The sequence below is a fragment of the Haliotis cracherodii genome, unplaced genomic scaffold, assembly GCF_022045235.1.
Source record: "Haliotis cracherodii isolate W230 unplaced genomic scaffold, xgHalCrac1.p SCAF_17, whole genome shotgun sequence".
Lineage (NCBI taxonomy): Eukaryota > Metazoa > Mollusca > Gastropoda > Lepetellida > Haliotidae > Haliotis > Haliotis cracherodii.
The window spans coordinates 23003440-23025013 of NW_027266272.1; the positions used below are offsets into that span (position 1 = coordinate 23003440).

The window sequence follows — 21574 nt, forward strand, 5'->3', positions numbered from 1 at the left end:
TACTTTGAATACCCTTCTCAAACACAGTAATTCTGACTCCGAGCCGACCAGTCCTTGTTTTAGCCACTTAATGCCGATCGCCAGACAGGGTAACAACAAGTACCATTTTTTAACGTCTTTTGGTATGACGTGGCCGGGAATCGAACCTCTGACCTTCCGCCCTCGAGGCGGACGCTTTACCGATACATCACGGGAAAGGGGATGAGCACAAACTGCTATAGCTGAAAAGTGTATGAGTATAGTCTGCTAGAGCTGAGAAGGGTATGGGTATAGGCTTCTAGAGCTGAGGAGGGCATGGGTATAGGTTGCTAGAGCTGAGAAGGGGATGGGTATAGGCTGCTAGAGCTGAGAAGGGGATGGGTATAGGCTGCTAGAGCTGAGAATGGAATGAGTATAGGCTGCTAGAGCTGAGAAGGGTATGGGTATAGGCTTCTAGAGCTGAGGAGGGCATGGGTATAGGCTGCTAGAGCTGAGAAGGGGATGGGTATAGGCTGCTAGAGCTGAGAAGGGGATGGGTATAGGCTGCTAGAGCTGAGAATGAGATGAGTATAGGCTGCTAGAGCTGAGAAGGGTATGGGTATAGGCTTCTAGAGCTGAGGAGGGCATGGGTATAGGCTGCTAGAGCTGAGAAGGGGATGGGTATAGGCTGCTAGAGCTGAGAATGGGATGAGTATAGGCTGCTAGAGCTTAGAAGGGGATGAGTATAGGCTGAGAGAGCTGGGATGGGGATGAGTATAGGCTGCTAGAGCTGAGAAGGGGATGAGTATAGGCTGAGAGAGCTGAGAATGGGATGAGTATAGGCTGAGAGAGCTGAGAATGGGATGAGTATAGGATGTTTATTTGATATCATATACTGATTAAATACCTGGGTCTCGTTGTACAAAACAACCTTACCGCTACGACTGTCGCAAGGCTATGTCAAGGCATGGAAGTGACGTTAACCTTAATGCTAAGATCGTTTTGTACAACGACACCCAGCCATGTATACGATTCAGAAGTCCTCCCCTGCAACCTGTGCTGGACGAAATGGATCGGGTGGTCAGACTCAGTGACTTGGGTGATGGTGTGTGGTCATACACGGACATCAATCTCATTAAAATCAGATCTTAGTTCTCGCTACCGCTAAACAAAGATCTGAGGACATCCCATTACGGGTCACGTCAGACCGACCTTGCGCAAACTTTGACCGACCAATGGATTGACCAATCAGAAGGCAGCTTTCTCGTGCTTTACGGCACTAATTTCAAATTGGCGAATACGCTTCGAAACATATTTTGACAAATTCTCGATTACAAATTTGTAACCTGAACATAAGAACATTCTGGAATGGCTGACAGATGGTCTAGATTGTATGGATTCAGTCGTTAAACCCGTAACTATCGTTCGGAATATCCCGTGTTAATGTTTTCGAGGCTGTATGATTAGAAATCACATTCCGACTGTCACTTTCATGATCTGGTAAGTGACGCTCTGATTGGTCGGATGAAAGGTCGTTCTGACGTGACCCCTAATGGGATGTCCTCAGATCTTTGATTAGCGGTAGCGAGAACTAAGGTCTGATTTTAATGAGATTGACATGGACATTCATTTTTGTATGTGCGACAGACAGACAGACAGACAGACAAACAGACAAACAAACAAACAAAAACACAAACAAACACACAGACAAACAAAGATTAAATAGCAAAATTAGAGATTAATGAGCGTATGAGAGAGATTATCATAACCCTCCACACTTTCCCCACCATTATTTTCGCGTACAGAAATATGACACGTTCCCATTTACAATTCAAATTTAAATATTTTGATCAATCAGACGCTTTGCTTGTTTGGAACACCTTCACATATTCCGTAAGACTAAAATGTTGTGTCCTACAGACTGGCAATATTCTGTTTGTAACTAGATTAGTGTAAAAGAAACAACAACAACAAAAACAAAACAAAAAAAAAACAACCAAAGAAAAAACAAACTAGATTAGTGTTCGGGGAAACAGCTGGGAGGTGATACAGTGTTCCTGACAACTGGCCACGTTTAACGAGGGTCCTACTGGTCAGTCTGGTCGTGGACAGCTGGCCGCACCTGGCAGATTTTTTGACATTGACAAATTACTGTTTGACAATCACTTAATATTCCCCCGCATCGTTTCTCATGCAGCACGTGCGGGTAATATAGACATCAATATCATTGTTGACAGGGAATATTTGTAATTGTCACATCGCCCAATTAGAGTTAAATCAGCCGGAGAGATATGCGATGTGAATGGATATGAATTATCGCCTGTGGCTGCTGAACTACTTAATTAGACGTCACATGTGTCTCAATTCTTGTCTGCGTGGGTTTCACCCAAGTGGTAAACGTCTGAGACCTGCATCACTTCGGGCTTTCCTCCCACATTAAGCTGACACGCCGCGATATAACTGGAATACTGTTAAAACCGGCGTTAAGCCCAACTCACTCACTCACTCAGTCACCTAGACCGCCGTCATATAGCTCGAATATTGCTGAGTGCGGCGTTAAATAACAAACAAACAAACAACTTTCTGTGACCAATCGGTGACCCAGGAGAAACTACGGAATCTATATAATCTGTTGTTGTTGCTCTATTACCCGTCATTCTTTAAGTCGTACTTGTTGACAGAACCATCAACTCGTGGGGGTCACACTCCTGAAGCCAGTGTCTGTACTCGACATGTGAACGTAGCATGACAACTCAGTGATGTCAAATAACTTAAATCAGAACCCGTGAGACTCAATAACGTCCCACGGACTTCCAGCCAATTAGCCAACCAAATCCGAGAAAAAACGACAATACCCACTGAGACACACATTCCCATCTGTTATCCCAATATAATCATATTGTCCGCCCCTGTAGAATAAATGACCCTTATGGGTTCAGCTATCATATTATTCATCTACTTCTGTCGTCGAAAGGAAGGGTTAGATAGTCTGATCGGTTAAATGGTCATGCTCCTTGATTTGGCTGGTCACGTGTCATCGTGCGCCGGTGGCCTGAGCAGGTGCTCGTGCTTCATTCAATGGTTTGCCACGTGCAATCCCGATCGGCTTCATCCGCTATGAGACCCATGAAGATCCGGGTTTGAATAGGTCTTCAGCCACCCATGCTTGCCGAAAAAGGTGACTATGCACTTACTCACTCACCTACCCATCAACCCAAACCACCAGCCACCTAGCCATATCCACCCATCCACCTACCCACTCACAACTCACTCACCCACCCACGATCCGTGAAGAATAGGGGTAGAATATGTCTTCAGCAACCCATTCTTGCCGTAAAAGATGACTATTCTTGTCGTAGGAGGCGACTAACGGGATCGGGTGGTCAGGCTCGCTGACTTGGTTGATGCATGTCATCGTATCCCAATTGAATGGGTCGATGCTCATGATGTCAATCACTGGATTGCCTGATCCAGACTAGATTATTTACAGACCGCCGTCATATAGATGGAATATTGCTGAGTGCGGCGTTAAACAACAAACAAACAAAACATCCGCCATGATAAACTGTAATATTGTTGACTGGCGCATAGCATGTATTCCATTCAGGCTTTATCCCATATTCCCTGTATGCTTTATCACTTGGGGGCACGGGTGGCCCAGTCGTCTAAGGCGCCGCGATTCGCTGTGCAGAGTTGCGTCCCTTGGGCAGAAACCTATGATTGTGGGTTCAATTCCTGGTTCGACCCAATTATGTTTCTAGGTTTGTCAGCACCATACCAGTGCTCGTTGGTTTCACCGAAGTGGTAAACGCCCGAGACCTGCATCACTTCGGGCTTTCCTCCCACATCAAGCTGACACGCCGCGATATGACTGGCATAATCTTAAAAGCGGCGTTAAACCCAACTCACTCACTCACTTTATCACTTGTTTTTTGTTCTAAAATCAATATTTTTAAAACAGAACATGCGATGCGAGAAATCCTAAGCAATTTCGTTTTCGGTTTTTTTTTGCAAACTGTGTGCTTATATGCGTTTTAGCTTATGTGGTAGTGTACTGCGTGCTCTATAACTGTATGATTTATCCGTGATGTCTGTACACTGTAGCACGATGAACGTCAGCTCAACAGGTGTTCGATATTAATCACCAAATAAGTTGATCACATGACCAAAGTAGTGGTCACATGACGGAAGCCTCGACAGATGGCCAATAGGGTCATGTCAAGCTGTTCGCCGCTATAATGTCGCGTTAATCTATTATATCTGATAGAAGAGTCACGTTTCTAACCTGACCTGTATATACTGAGGTATTATGAAGTAAGATTTATATATATCTGTAGCAGTTATCGAAAAAATATCAAACTGTTTACAGTTTATTTTGTCGAGGTGAGGTTGGGTTCGAACGTCGCGATCAAGATTATTGCGCTTTTACAGCCATGCGTATGCCCGTGTGTGGCTGTTTCTACTAGTCTGGACGTATGCCAGTTTTATAGTGCTAGTCCACGAAGATACCACGCCGCAGTTTAACATGGATATCCCACTCAGACACAGTATATTGACTCCGAGCCGACCAGTCCCTGTTTTATTCTCTTAATCTTGAACGCCAGGCAGGGAAACAAAAATCGGATTTCTGAACGTCGTTTTGTTTGGCGACAACCAGGGGTTCGAACCACCGACCTTTCTCTCTCAGGGCAGCGCTCTATCCACTAGACCACTGAGACTGTCGGTGTACTGGGGCATTTGTTGATTGTATTATAACAACATGAACTAAAGTCAATTTATTTTCTACGTTTCCATTTAGGAAATAAACGACGAGTGGGAGTTGTTTATCGTACAATAAAACACAGCAGGGAAAATATGCCATGAGGGGCGCAAACTCGAGTGGTTTATTCGCCCTGCAGTGTTTTATTGTGCGATAAACAACGACCACGAGTCGTTTTATTTTTTAAATGACATTTCACATTATGTACAGCCTCTGTTGAATGTTAATATAATGTACAAGCTTCAAAACTATATACCCGTAATTTAGTAATCATGACTCCCCGAATAGAATCATCCCTAGGCAATGTCGGACAAGTCCATTTTATGAACAGGTGGGTATGTTTGATATTACCTGTACCTTTCCCGTACCTTTTCTCCCAATGCGATCGTTCGGCCACTGCGTTTATCTACGTTTGCAAGCTACATCTATGGGAAACAACAAACCAGACACTTCCCTCTAAAAATGTGACGTCCTCAAGTTGCAAATGCATATTCGAATCTCCAGAATTGACGCCATGATAGAACAACGTTTTATCGTGAAATACACCATGCTTCGTTCTTCATTGTTCTTTGCGATTTATCTTGCAGACCATTGTGACGTCATTGTTACCATGACGACACAATCAAATGACATCACTAATGGCTCTGCTGAAGTGTTAGCAGTACTTTGGCGGCACGGGTGGCCCACTCATCTAAGGCGCCGCGATTCGCTGTGCAGAGTTGCGTCCCTCGGGCACGAAACCTATGATTGTGGGTTCGAATCCCGGTTCGCCCCGAATATGTTTCTAGGTTTGTCAGCACCATACCCGTGCTCGTGGGGTTCACCGAAGTGGTAAACGTCTGAGACCTGCATCACTTCGGGCGTTCCTCCCACATTAAGCTGACACGCTGCGATATAACTATTCCTTCTATGTGAGGCTGAGAACTCAGTCCTCTGTTATCTAGCATGTAAAACGTGATATTCCAGTGTAATATTGTCATGCTCAAAGCGGAGTTACAACTCGCTCACACGCTGTGTGCTATGTCGCTATGATGTTTACTATTCCCTATATGGACCGCCTCCGTGGTCTAGTGGTAGAGCGTCCGCCCGGAGAGCGGAAGGTCCGGGGTTCGATCCCTGACCGCGTCATACCAAAAGACGTTAAAAGATGGTATACTTGTTGTTACCCTGTCTGGCGCTCGGCAATAAGGGGCTAAAACAAGGACTGGTCGGCTCGGAGTCAGTATACTGTGTCTGAGTGGGGTATTCATGTTAAACTGCGGCATGGTATCTCAGTGAGCTAGCACTATAAATCGGCATCAGTCCGGACTAGTACAAGCAGCCACACAAACACATACACGTACATGCACGTCGCTATATAAGTGCAATAATCTTGGACGCGACGTTAAACCCAATTTCACCACACCTCACCACTATTCTCTATATCATTAAATCCTGCACCTCCTCAAAAACTGGAGCTGTCTATCTTCTACTACGTAACCTACCCGTGCTGTAATGACGTTTTGAAAGCTGTCATCTGTATTCGATACTATACAAGCAGATGCTACTGCAGAAACAATAATATCTGACCTCATGTGGTAAACACGTTTTCGAAAACAGCTACTTATTTCAGCGCGCATTAAACACCAGTCTATTTTAAAACGGTCTCATCTGTCAAAGAAACGAATAGACAGAACCTATTCTATCATTATTTAAGTTAACATTGAAACAATTATTTCACTATAAATCACACTCGAGGTAGTTAATTCTCAATTCGGAAGAAGCGAGACTCCGTGAAACACGAATGTTTTTGCACATGACATATTTGCTAAAATACTGCACCCATCGCCCAAGGCAGTGCTTGAAAACTGATGTTACAAGATAACATGAGGCTTTTTTAAAAGTTGTCTATTGGTTTGTCCTAAGGTCGTGGTACCTAACGTATACTAGGTGACTCATTGCTTTTTTTACCCGACTGGCAATTTCTTATAAAATGAGTAATTATGTGGGTTTCGGTGGGAAACCAAAAGCCCGAGTATGGTGGACAGAATTATGGCGGAGACATCACCTTCTCTCCCTCAATTACGTCCGTGAGAAAGCGATACAGCGATGCCACGAGACGAAAAAGCGATACCACGAGACGAAAAAGCGATAACACGAGACGAGAAAGCGATACCACGAGACGAGAAAGCGAATACCACGAGACTTGAAAGCGATACCACGAGACGTGAAAGCGATAACACACACGAGAAAGCAAATACCACGAGACGAGAAAGCGAATACCACGAGACGTGAAAGCGATACCACGAGACAAGAAAGCGATACCACGAGACGAGAAAGCAATACCACGAGACAAGAAAGCGATACCACGAGAAAGGAAAGCGAAACCACGAGACAAGAAAGCGATAACACAGACGAGAAAGCAAATATCACGAGACGAGAAAGCGAATACCACGAGACGTGAAAGCGATACCACGAGACGTGAAAGCGATAACACACACGAGAAAGCAAATACCACGAGACGAGAAAGCGAATACCACGAGACGTGAAAGCGATACCACGAGACAAGAAAGCGATACCACGAGAGATACCACGAGACGAGAAAGCGATACCACGAGACAAGAAAGCGATACCACGGGAAAGGAAAGCGAAACCACGAGACAAGAAAGCGAAACCACGAGACGAGAATGCGATATGGTTACTCGTCTCGCGCTATCACTTTCTCGTCTCATGGTATCAGGGTATCGTGGTATCGCTTTCTCGCGGGGTCATAATTGAAGGCGAGAAAGCGATGCCCCCTCTCGGCCACCAAACAGAATAATGCTGAGAAACGGGTTTCACCCTGGACTTTAACCTACTGTTTGCTTTAGTTGATTTTTATATTATTTATGACATCATGTAATGTCAACCACAAGAGATTTCACTTGTACTCAATCAATCCTCGGGCCATCTAGCATGAAGAACGGGAGGCAAATTGTTTCCAGTATAATATTTTCATGCTCAAAGCGGAGTTATACAACTCTCTCACTCACTGTGTGCGTGAAGAACGATGTCACCGTGATGTTTACCCTTCTCTATATCATTAAATCTATCTACAAAATATAACTTAATTATATCTTTAGCAGTAGGCTAGCCACGTAGTCGCTCTTAGTGGCAGTGGGGTATCCATATGATCGCTCTTATGGGCAGTAGGATAGCCTTGTGGTCGCTCTTAGGGGCAGTGAGGTATCCATATGGTCGCTCTTATGGACAGTAGGATAGCCTTGTGGTCGCTCTTAGGGGCAGTGGGGTATCCATATGGTCGCTCTTATGGGCAGTAGGATAGCCTTGTGGTCGCTCATAGGGGTAGTGGGGTATCCATATGGTCGCTCTTATGGGCAGTAGGATAGCCTTGTGGTCGCTCTTAGGGGCAGTGGGGTATCCATATGGTCGCTCTTATGGGCAGTAGGATAGCCTTGTGGTCGCTCTTAAATAAGTGGGGTATCCATATGGTCGCTCTTATGGGCAGTGGGGTAGCCTTTTGGTCGCTCTTATGGGCAGTGGGGTAGCCATATGGTCGCTCTTATGGGCAGTAGGATAGCCTTGTGGTCGCTCTTAGGGGCAGTGGGGTAGCCATATGGTCGCTCTTATGGACAGTAGGATAGCCCCGTTGTCGCTCTTAGGGGCAGTGGGATAGCCTTTTGGTCGCTCTTTGGGGCAGTGGGGTAGCCATATGGTCGCTCTTATGGACAGTAGGATAGCCTTGTGGTCGCTCTTAAGGACAATGTGGTAGCCATACGGTCGCTCTTATGGACAGTAGGATAGCCTTGTGGTCATTCTTAGGGACCGTGGGATAGCCATATGGTCGCTCTTATGGGCAGTAGGATAGCCTTGTGGTCGCTCTTAGGGGCAGTGGGGTAGCCATATGGTCACTCTTATGGGCAGTAGGATAGCCTTGGGTCGCTCTTAAATAAGTGGGGTATCCATATGGTCGCTCTTATGGGCAGTAGGATAGCCTTTTGGTAGCTTTTTGGGGTAGTGGGGTAGCAATATGGTTGCTCTTATGGGCAGTAGGATAGTCTTGTGGTCGCTCCTAAAGGCAGTGGGGTATCCATATGGTCGCTCTTATGGACAGTAGGATAGCCCCGTTGTCGCTCTTATGGGCAGTAGGATAGCCTTGTGGTCGCTTTTTGGGGCAGTGGGGTAGCCATATGGTTGCTCTTATGGGTAGTAGGATAGCCTTGTGGTCGTTCTTAGGGGCAATGGGATAGCCCCGTTGTCGCTCTTTAGGGGCAGTAGGATAGCCTTGTGGTCGCTCTTTGGGGCAGTGGGGTAGCCATACGATCGCTCCCAGGGGCAGAGGGATAGCCTTGTGGTCGTTCTTAGGCCTGAGAGATAGCCCCGTTGTCGCTCTTAGGGGCAGTAGGATAGCCTTGTGGTCGCTTTTTGGGGCAGTGGGGTAGCCATACGATCGCTCCCAGGGGCAGAATGATAGCCTTGTGGTCGCTCTTAGGCGCCTGTAGGGTAGCACCGTTGTCGCTCTTAGGGGCAGGGGGGTAGCCATATGGTCGATCTTAGAGGCAGTAGGATAGCCCCGTTGTCGCTCTTAGAGATAGTAGGATAGCCTTGTGGTCGTTCTTAGGGGCAGGGGGATAGCCATATAGGCGTTCTTGGAGGCAGTGGGAGAGACCCGTTGTCGCTCTTAGGGGTAGAAAGAAAGCCTTGTGATCGTTCTTAGGGGCAATGGGATAGCCCCATGGTTACTCGTCACGCCGAAGACCGATTTCCGATGCAGTTTGTAGAACACTTTTCTGAGGACCCTCTCCATACCTCACTTCGTTATATAGCTGTACACTGTTGCTAAATCGGCGTAAAACCACATTGAACCACTCTCCCGCTTCACAATAATAGCAAAACCAAAAAAACCCCAGATGTTACTAGATACCGATCAAGACTAGTGCTCTAATAATTGAATAGTAATACACGCGCTGAATCGCTACTTTGTTCACAGAACCAAGTCCTACTGTGTTACAAGCAACAGCGAGCTCATGGCTGTTATCGGATCAAAATGAACAGGTCACATTATACTGTGTAGATGCTCCTATTTTTGGGGTAAGACAATATCCCGTCTAAAGAAGTCGTTGAGGGAACAGACAAAACAGATAATGTTGATGCATGTCTGCTGTTTTTCTTTTGTTTTTGTTTTAAAAATAAATAAATATATTAATATTATTGATGATTATATGACACGAATGTTTCTCTGATAGGAGACGGCGGACATTTTCCTTTTCTCAATCATAAGGCAAATTTATTTGTTCCAGCATATGTTTACAACGCTACAGACTGAAAAGTGTTTTTGAATTGATATAGAAAAACCGTGCTTAATTTAATGTCGACTTTTATCTTACAATATTTCCAAACATTTTCATCCAAAGCCTTCATTTTATATGGCTTTCGCAACTGATGGTATTGTTAGCCTTAAATAGATAGGCCCCATTGTCTACGGCTCATGTGTAGGTCTTGAGTGATTGAGTATGGTTTTACGCCGCTTTTAGCAATATTCAGCAATAGCACGACGGGGAACACCAGAAATAGGCTGGAGAATATTATTCACACATTGTACCCATGTAGGAAATTGAACTCGGGCCGTCGGCGTGACGGGAGAACGCTTTAACCGCTATGCTGCCCAAACGCCGTGTGCCTTTTATGAAATTGAGACATCGTTTCTACGTAATATGGTAATTATTTAATGGTAGATATATACAGATATAGACGCTAAACCTAGAGACCGGCTAAGTGTGATATAACCGACACAAACTGGCTTGAACTGCCATTTGACCAGTTCCTAGTATATGACGTTAATATCTGGAATCCTTCTACAAAATGTCCATTTCCGCAGTTACGCTGACCTCCGGCTTAAATTGCGTCTCCTAGCTTTCCCATCAAATCGGCTTTTGTTTATTCGATCTAAAAATACCAAGGACGCTTTTATCCCTGGAGAGTCTAACAGAAACAGAGAGCGAAGAGATTCATATTGATTCTGGGAATCTGCCAACTCAGCAAATTTCACTCGATATTTTGTCGTCAACATTCTCCAATGAACGAGGACAAATGAAAGGTTTACCTAAACAAGGCACTTCTGCCATGTATACAGCCAACAGAAAAGTTGGATTGGGTAAACATGAAAAATAGGAATGTGGGAACTCAGTTCCTGGAGAGGCTTGGCACAGTATGTAGGCCCCGGCCAGACATACTTGTTGAACTAACAGCCTGTGGTATATGTTTCAATGTTGACGCAAGGCAGACAATTTAATTATTCAATCTAGGGCAGATAATTCGAGTGAAACAAAGCAGGGTCTTATTTCAGCTTTTACGCATGTGTAGGCCCACACTGACCCCGATGGGAAACCGAGTAAGAACTGGTCCCAAGCAACCTTTGCTTGTCGTTAGGCGACTGCTAAATGTATCGCACACGAACACGCACGCGAACGCAGGCAAACACACGCACAGAATACCGACCTTACGTTAAACAGAGACAGCTCTTACAGCCTTACGCCCATCTGTGTCAGTCTTGTAATAAGCGCTCTATCACCCACCCTCCCCCACCCACCCACCCACCACCCCACACCCCTCCCCCGACCCACACACTGACACACGGCATAAAACACCGCTTCAGCCTTAGTAGGCATTCGACTTAAATAACACTGTCCAATAAGGGTAGCCTAGTGGTACAGCGTTCGCTCGTCACGCCGATGACTCGGGTTCAATTCCCAACAGGGGTGAGCCCATTTCTCGTGTCTCCCCGGGGCGCAGCGATTCGCTGTGCAGAGTTTCGTCCCTTGGGCACGCCAAAAACCTATGATTGTGGGTTTGAATCCCGGTTCACCCCAATTACGTTTCTAGGTTTGTCAGCACCATACCCGTGCTCGTGGGTTTCACCCAAGTGGTAAACGTCTGAGACCTGCCTCACTTCGGGCTTTCCCCCCACATCAAACTGACACGCCGCGATATAACTGGAATACTGTTAAAAGCGACGTTAAACCCAACTCACTCACTCACTCACTCTGGTGCCTCCCGCTGTGTTGTGGCTGAAATATTGCTAAACATGGCGTTAACCATACTTACTAACTCACTACTACTAGTTGAACTTTTATCTGCTGTAGTAGTTTTAAACCCTACTTACGCACTCTCATCTTGTTCTCTTTTTCACTGAAAACACAGCCCAACCAGGAATTAAAAGTGTATAGGAAACGTTCTATGCACACATGAGACAACGATCAATATAGTAGCAGCTTCAAAGAAATATTCGCACGCGTTCAAGTCTCGGTGGTTTTCAATTTTCAATTTTCAATTTTTTGAAGATTTCAAAACTCGTTCAATTATTCAGTGAGGACGCAGTTTAAGAGAGAACTCCCTCGTCAGCTTCCGGCTCCACTCTGTCCTCTCAAGGAGCGACAGCGCTATCCAACAATGCCATGATTTTATTCGAATTGTGTGGAATATTGTCCATACATAAGGGATTTGGTCATGTTTGATCACAACCAAGGATATAAAAGTGAAAACCCATTTGATGATTGAAATTCAATTGTGGCGAGATGTAGTTGTGGTTGTCGTTCTCTGGATGCGTCGTATAAATGTATTTATTTCATCTCATTGAAAGCAGCTGAGGAAAGTCTTCTCGAAAGAAATGAATGCCATTTCCATACAAGCGATATGGTAAGCAAGCATATGCCGTCATTTGGTACCGACTTAATAATGTCATTGTTGGAATAAACCAAACGCATCAACGACCAAATGTCAAATACGTTGTCTGTGAAGTCAAACACCCGATAACGTTAGTCGCCTTTTACGACAAGCAAAGTCGCCTTTTACGGCAAGCATGGGTTGCTGAAGACCTATTCTACCCCCGATCTCCACGGGAAGGCAGAGATGTACAATACCATCTCTGCAAACAGCAGGTCAACGGTGACGTCAGTGGTGGCAAGCACCCACAGTATAGCCCACACAACGATGGAGATTTAGCAGATGGGAGACCCAGGATGCAACGACAACGCCATACACATATTGCAAACAACGACATATGGGATGTGGACAGATGTGGCAGCGACCTGATGTGGGCGGCAATATCCCATACTTGTAAAACACGCCTGATTCAAGTGCATGGCAACTGAACGGCTCTACACTATTGTGACGAAATCCTACAGCGACACGTATTTCCCACCATGGCCCATGTCTTCAACACGACAATCCTTGACCACATACGGCACGTGTTTCAGCAGCTTTGCTACCAAACCACAATATACAGGTCCTACATGGCCTCTAAATCCCAAGATTTAGAACCGATAGAGTGAGTGAGTTTGGTTTTTACCCTTTTTCAGCAATATTCCAGCAATATCACGTAGGGAGACACCAGAAATGTGCTTCACACATTGTACCCATGTAGACAACCGAACCCGGGTCTTCGGCGTGACGAGCGAACGCTTAAACCACGAGGCTACCCGACCGCCCCTGGTGCCGATAGAACACTAACGGGGCGAGTTTATTCGCCATGGACAGCGTCATCCTGAACAACAGACACTGCAACAACTTGCAGATGCAGTACGGGCAGGGTGGGCTATTGATCGCTAACGTATGATCCGTACTTCCATTTCGTCCTTGGACAGGAAGCGCAGTTACTACTAATTGTGGACACACGAAATATTTACCTCTGATGACTTTGACCACTGTCATTTTCCGTGTAATGGCATATATACTGCTCGGGGAGGTAGGGTAGTCTAGTGGTCGAAGCGTTCGCTCGTCACGCCAAAGACCCGGGTTCGAGTCCCCACATGGGTACAATGTGTGAAAGCCTGTTTCTGGTGTCCCTTGTCGTTATACTGAAAGCGAGGAAAAGCAATATACTCACTCACAATATACCACCCACGTGTCCACTGTTGTGATGTTTGTGGTATGGCATCACTCATCAAGTGAGTGTTTAGATATGCAGTTAATGTGTGTAAAGATATGCAGTTAATGTGTGTTACTTCACGCATTATACATCTGGTTATGCGTTTCTTTCTGTTGTTGAGTATACACGGCCAGCCACTTTTATATTGGACCAAGGACATTTGACGTTCACCACGAGAAACACGTGAAACGAACTCGAACATTCATGGTCCTGACAAACAGAGGATCATAATTGTCATGAAGAATGGATTCGAGTGAGTGAGTGAGTGAGTTGGGTTTAACGCCGCTTTTAACAGTATTCCAGTTATATCGCAGCGTGTACGCTTAATGTGGGAGGAAAGCCCGAAGTGATGCAGGTCTCAGACGTTTACCACTTCGGTGAAACCCACGAGCACGGGTATGGTGCTGACAAACCTAGAAACATAATCGGGGCGAACCGGGATTCGAACCCACAATCATAGGTTTCTGGCGTGCCCATGGGACGCAACTCTGCGCAGCGAATCGCGGCGCCTTTGACGACTGGACCACCCGTGCCCCCTATAATGGATTCGAACCTGCGAGAATCGGCCCCTGTGAGGCTGATAGATACATAGAATATTTAAATCCATTGTTCACGCAATGCAAAAAAATACAAAAAAGTCAAATCATAAAGATAAAGCATGCATTCATTATTCACAAGCTAAACTCCCGCGCCAAGATATTGCTGGAATATTGCTAAACCATACTCACTCACTCACTCACTCACTCACTCACTCAAAAGCCTCTAAAATATTTTCCCTCTAGAATGTTATATTTGTAACAAGACAAGATATGATTATTAATACTACAATACACGAAAACAAAAAAGATTTATTACTACGCAGTAAGGTTGGGTTATCTATCATGCGGTGTCAATAAACACTAGATATAGTTAATAGAAAAACGTGTGAATGTGATCCGCTGACAGTAACGACGCAGTACAACATCAAGCCGCGACATGAACATGTCATGCCAACCCCATCGACGGACTGTAGTCTAGACAAGCCTCTAACGCGGTACCACCAGTGAAGGGAGGGGGGAGGGGGCTGTGAGTGGCGGCGGGGGGGGGGGGGGGGGGGGGGGGGGGGACCTGTTGTATGTACACCACCATAGACGTTGCGTCATAATGACATAATGGTCACGGAATTTAATTTCACAGAAACGTGAGTCAATTTCCGAGAATTATTCTGCGCAGAGCAGACAGAACAGTGCAGTTCCTATATACACACGTGGTTTCTTGGTTTCATTTCGGTAACCTGTACACACGTGGGAGCTGTTACATCACAAGGTCGGTTGCAATGGGAGACAGACCTGTGTTGGTTACAGGGACATAAACTCTGCAGCGGTTGACAAAAGGGCAGATATTTATCCAGTTTAATTATCGGGACTAAATGGCCTCGAAAGCATGGCTGTGCCAGAGCTTACAGCATGTACGGTCCTTTCAACCACACGTTTGAAAATACCCAATGCCTATCTATGTTTTGTCTTTGATAGGCTTGAGTCTTTTTTCTTTGCTTGTTAAAACATGGAATATTTTATACCTTTTCAATGTGAATAAATTTAATGGTTTGTCCAGATTTAGGCTTTAAACATCACTCATGTAGATGACTGTATCCCTGACACAGAAGAATGTGTGTTCTTCCTGTTCTTCCAAGTTGTGACACAAGCCTCCTAACACGGCCTCCAAGTTGTGACACAAGCCTCCTAGCACTGCCTCCAAGATGTGACACAAGCCTCCTAACACTGCCTCCAAGAAGTGACACAAGCCTCCTAACACTGCCTCCAAGTTGTGACACAAGCCTCCTAACACTGCCTCCAAGTTGTGACACAAGCCTCTTAACACTGCCTCCAAGAAGTGACACAAGCCTCCTAACACTGCCTCAAAGATGTGACACAAGCCTCCCAACACTGCCTTCAAGTTGTGACACAAGCCTCCTAACACTGCCTCCAAGTTGTGACACAAGCCTCCTAACACTGCCTCCAAGATGTGACACAAGGCTCATAACACCGCCTCTAAGAAGTGACACAAGCCTCCTAACACTCCCTTCAAGTTGTGACACAAGCCTCCTAACACTACCTCCAAGTTGTCACAAGCCTCCTAACACTGCCTCCAAGTTGTGTCACAAGCCTCCTTATACTGCCTCCAAGTTGTGACACAAGCCTCCTAACACTGCCTCCAAGTTGTGACACAAGCCTCCTAACACTGCCTCCAAGTTGTGACACAAGCCTCCTAACACTCCCTTCAAGTTGTGACACAAGCCTCCTAACACTCCCTTCAAGTTGTGACACAAGCCTCCTAACACTGCGTCCAAGTTGTGAAACAAGCCTCCTAACACTGCCTCCAAGTTGTGACACAAGCCTCCCAACACTGCCTCCAAGTTGTGACACAAGCCTCCTAACACTGCTTCCAAGTTGTGACACAAGGCTCCTAACACTGCTTCCAAGTTGTGACACAAGCCTCATAACACTGCGTCCAAGTTGCCACACAAGCCTCCTAACACTGCCTTCAAGTTGTGACACAAGCCTCCTAACACTGCTTCCAAGTTGTGACACAAGCCTCCTAACACCGCCTCCAAGTTGTGACACACGCCTCCTAACACTGCCTCCAAGATGTGACACAAGCCTCCTAACACTGCCTCCAAGTTGTGACACAAGGCTCATAACACCGCCTCCAAGTTGTGACACAAGCCTCCTAACACTGCCTCCAAGTTGTTACACAAGCCTCCTAACACTGCTTCCAAGTTGTGACACAAGGCTCCTAACACTGCCTCCAAGTTGTGACACAAGCCTTCTAACACTGCCTCCAAGTTGTGACACAAGCCTCCTAACACTGCCTCCAAGTTGTCACAAGACTCCTAACACTCCCTTCAAGTTGTGACACAAGCCTCCTAACACTGCGTCCAAGTTGTGACACAAGCCTCCTAACACTGCCTCCAAGTTGTGACACAAGGCTCATAACACCGCCTCCAAGTTGTGACACAAGCCTCCGAACACTGCCTCCAAGTTGTTACACAAGCCTCCTAACACTGCCTCCAAGTTGTGACACAAGCCTCCTAACACTGCCTCCAAGTTGTTACACAAGCCTCCTAACACTGCCTCCAAGTTGTCACAAGCCTCCTAACACTCCCTTCAAGTTGTGACACAAGCCTCCTAACACTACCTCCAAGTTGTGACACAAGCCTCCTAACACTGCCTCCAAGTTGTGACACAAGCCTCCCAACACTGCGTCCAAGCTCTAAGTTGTCACTCATGCCTCAGTCTGACCACCCCATTCATTACGTGGCGACTTACGACCAGCAGGGGTTGGCGGGGGCCCAGTCTAACACGGAATCTCTACTTGCGGTCTGTTCTGCAACCAACAATATTGGTTGGCCAAAGATAAAACTATTAGTACAATATGTTCTGATTGATCCATCCTGCCAATATGGATAAAAAACAGTAGGGGGTAAAATTGTTGTATATTGAGGACTCAAATTACCTCACCATAAGACTTGATTCAACTAATTCTTAGATTCAACCACTGAATCAGATACGATACTGAAAGCGTCATTTCTGAAAGTCTCACTGGGTGTTTCCGTTTCCGTAAACACTGCAAGACTTAGAACTGACTGGCGCTTAAAAAGGTGTAATGCGCTAGAATTTATGATTAAACTGGATTTAATCATTTAACTTTGCAAAGTGCAAGTTCGTTAGTCATGGTCTGACGTCAGCTATTATCACGCGAAAGTGACTGTTTCAAGTGGCCATGTGACCTTGGTCAGCAGACGTCCTATGTGAGGTTTGGTCGTTTGGAAATATCACGAAATATCTCCTTCATAAGGTGCTATTAATAAATGCTGGTCAGTCAGAACTATGAGTGATCGATATGGATTTATTTTATTCGTTTCCATGGTTTTGTCAGTGGTCAATCATCTGAAAGCACGTGCAGGGCGTGTGGAAATTGTTTTGGTGTGACGCGTAGCAGTTATCTCCCTTTTAATGTTTGTATGACAATCTAGTTGATTTCCGATATATAAATGTCCTCTCTACATGATAGATAAGCGGATATTGATAGGTTAAGTCCCAGAAAACAAAATACAAAAACTTAAGTTAGTAATTATTCTTTTGATATTCTATGTGATACAACTTGAAGTGAAGTAAACATTTCAGTTGAACATGTCTCAGTATACAGAACACCGAAAGAATTGTCTTTGCCAGACAGTAATCAGTAAATAAGTTATTTTTGTTGCTCAATTTTCTTTTTGCATCTGTATATATGAAACGTGAATAACACTTCATTGTCCGGGGGCCGGGCAAACACGAGGTGTGTTCTGTGATTCCGAAATTGTCGTTTAGTAATGGTGTAATTTTGTTGAATATACATCACCGAATGAGATAGTTTACTTTAATAAGTTTACAAGTTCCTAGTTTTCGTCACAGGAACTCGATGATAGCGTCTATAACAAAATATATTCGTATAGAAAATAATCACACCCCTCTATATACATAGTCTCTATGTATATAGAGGGGTGTGATTTTTTTTTTACGAATATATTTTGTTATACACGCTATCATTGAGTTCCTGTGGTTTTCGTATGTATGAATGTTTAGTTTTGGTTTGTTTGTTGTTTAAAGCCACGTTCAGCACTATACCAGCTATACCAGCGGTGTCTACATAATCGTGTCTGGACCAGACAATCCAGTGAACAAACAAACAAACAAACATACCAGGGAGTTGAGTTTTTGAACATGCATTTATTACGCAGTTACTGAAATGCTTCGAAATTACAACATGAAAGGACTAATTGATCACAACTTTGGTATATCAGCTAGTCTTAATGAACTAAGATTCCCCAACATTCACGAAATGAAAAAGGGATCATAAATATTTAAAACAAGACTCATTTTGTATGTAAGAAATCAGATATTATTTTTTAAATGTATTTGGTTAGTCATAAAATTGTGATCTTCGAGATGACAGGGGTTAAAAGAGTCAGGTGACGGTGCCGTCCATGTCGCGCCCGCAAGGAAGCACTGCCCCGACATCGATATCGATCACGGCTATGACCAACCTCTAACATGGCTGACTCAAGCTAATAATCAACTGACCAGCAAATTACACACTATTCCCCAAGCGACTAATAGTAGTGTAACATAAGGCGACATCACTGAACCTGAGACGAAATTCCGGTGGTCTTTTGATGAATCACGTATCATTTTGGAAACAATTTCCCCAGTTTGTTGACGTTGATGAAGCTGACATAGAACTATTTTTGTAAGTTGTGAAATCGGTTGCCATATTGATTTCAAGCGTGGACTTGTCAGAATCGTAAGTTGATGAAAAACAACTTGCGCAGTACCTTAACAATTATGCTATTTTCTACACATTTGTCACTGACGCCAAGTTTTCTGTAATTTAAGTACTTGAAAGAACATTTGACTTTTCAAAGCTTTGAATTATTGAAACACAGATGGAAGCTTCAGTAAATATTGACTATGCAGTGCCAATAAATTGACATTCACATTTCTGTAACAAGACTTATATTGATATTGTTCAGATTGTAAATAAACCACAATTTCATTTTCATCAAAATTGATGAAATATGAGAAAATATGACGCATGATGTCCAAAATAGAAAAAGAAATTATTAAATTAATTCGAAAATGTGATGAGACGTATTCTACACAGCATACTGAAGTGAATGACCTTGAATGATATAGTGGAGGCTGTACGTATGACAAACAATAGGGATAAATTATTGATTCTATAAGTTTAAAAAAAAAACGTTCACTCGTTACGTCGAAGAACGGGTTCGTATCCAACATTGATACAGAAGATCCATCATGGCGTCCCTGAAGTGTTTGAATATCGGTACATCGATAAAATCCCGGATCACCAGCAATATACTGAAGCTAAGCGACATTAAGATCAAAGTCTTGCTTCCAGGACCACGACAGCGCCTGTCGAGTGAGTGAGTAAGTGAGTGAATTGGAATTTAACGTCACATCGGCAATATTTCAGACATATCTCGACGAGAACTTAGACATTTGTAATAAATATATAAATATTACATAAAATCATGTGATGGACAGCTGTCGAGAGCTCATTTATAACATTTTTAAGTATCTTAACTAATTTGACACGAAGAACGGGTTCGATTCCAACATTGATACAGAAGATCCATCATGGCGTCCCTGAAGTGTTTGAATATCGGTACATCGATAAAATCCCGGATCACCAGCAATATACTGAAGCTAAGCGACATTAAGATCAAAGTCTTGCTTCCAGGACCACGACAGCGCCTGTCGAGTGAGTGAGTGAGTTAGAATTTAACGTCACATCTGCAATATTTCAGACATAACTCGACGAGAACTTAGACATTTGTAATAAATATATAAATATTAAATAAAAACATGTAATGGACAGCTGTCGAGAGCTCATTTATAACATTTTTAAGTGTCTTAACTAATTTGGACGTAGTTCTTGGTGCCAACCTAAAAAAAGGACAAAGATGTCAAGAACATTTGAAAGAAAGTGTACTTTCACCCTAGGTACCATCGGTAAAATCCGCCATCTTTTATCCAATCCCTTGTCCAGTCAAGAATATACTATTGAAATAGCCGACTCAGTGGTACGTCAAAGGTGATCATGCATAAACTACATTGCTGCTCATGTTGCTTCTTGGTCACCTACATCACCTCATATATCCCCTGCGCTGAGACCGCCTCCGTGGTCTAGTGGTAGCGCGTCCGCCCGGAGAGCGGAAGGTCCGGGGTTCGATCCCCGATCGCGTCATACCAAAAGACATTAAAATATGGTACTTGTTGTTGACCTGTCTGGGCACTCGGCATTAGAACAAGGACTAGTAGGCTCGGAGTCAGTATTCTGTGTCTGAGTGGGGTACTCAGTGGGATTGCACTATAAAATCGGCATTAGTCCGGATTTGTACCAGCAGACACACACACACACACACACACACACACACACACACACACATGCATGCACGTCGCTATATAAGTGCAATAATCTTTGACGCGACGTTTAACCCCATTGCACAATCCTGTGCTGAACTCACTATACTGGCTGCGAGTGAAGGAAAGAACGAATGGTAAAATAATGTCCCTAACGTCCCAGTGCGCCAATGGGGCGGTCGGGTAGCCTAGTGGGTAAAGCGTTCGCTCGTCACGCCGAAGACCCGGGTTCGATTCCCGAAATTAGTACGATGTGTGAAGCCCATTTTTGGTATACCCCGCCGTGATGTTGCTGGAATATTGCTAAAAGCGGCGTAAAACCAATCTCACTCACTCCAGTGCACCAATAATATAGCGTGGATATCTCTCTCGATTAAACTCTACACTCGAGCCGGATCATTCCGCTCCCGTCAACCGCCAGTTGTACCAAAAATGGACACTCTAAACTGGTCATTTGATGTGCAAGCTGGAACTCCCTCCCGATGGAACTACGAACGTCTTCAAATCTCGTGACATTTAAACAACGTCTGAAAACAACGTGATTCTGTTTGTGTCTGCGGAGTGTAGAGCTATATAAGCTTCGTTGATGTTATTCTTTATTGTTATAACAATTTATTACCTGGCTCAGATACTGGATGGCACTTCGTCGACGTAACGACGTACACGGACGTCGGTGAAATTTCCCGCACCTGCGTTGAGGCTGCGCATTGGCGTCAGATGTCTTAATGGACGTATGTGTCATTAACATCACCACACGACAATTAGGCAAACATGTGGCATACTTGAACTTGGATTATTACCAAGGTCGATAGTATAAATAGAAATGTAATTACAAGTATATAAATCACTTTGACATTTCACTCCGGCTCATTTAGGTACACGGCCGTGATGCGTCAGCATTCCAGGCTTAGATTCAACAGTCGTGCTCCATGCTGTTCCAATGATTGCAAATTAAAGCTTGCTAGCAGTTATGGCCATGTGTTA

General features: G+C 44.5%; 1 protein-coding gene across 1 annotated transcript; it reads right to left on the reverse strand.

Annotated features, from left to right (window-relative positions):
• Window positions 1-15224: 15224 nt before the first annotated feature.
• On the reverse strand, window positions 15225-16300 carry LOC139464691 (uncharacterized). The gene is made up of 2 exons (XM_071246208.1): window positions 15743-16300; window positions 15225-15617 (listed from the first exon to the last, which is right to left on the reverse strand). Exons 1-2 carry the CDS (start codon window positions 16298-16300, stop codon window positions 15225-15227), a joined length of 951 nt encoding a protein of 316 aa, XP_071102309.1.
• Window positions 16301-21574: the final 5274 nt, after the last annotated feature.

Excerpts from the sequence above, each read along its gene's own strand:
- LOC139464691 (XM_071246208.1), bottom strand. The coding sequence starts at position 16,300 with ATGAGCCTTGTGTCACAACTTGGAGGCAGTGTTAGGAGGCTTGTGTCA. Across the intron at positions 15,618-15,742 it reads TGACACAACTTGGAGGCAGT|GCAGTGTTAGGAGGCTTGTG; the intron begins GTTAGGAGGCTT and ends CACATCTTGGAG.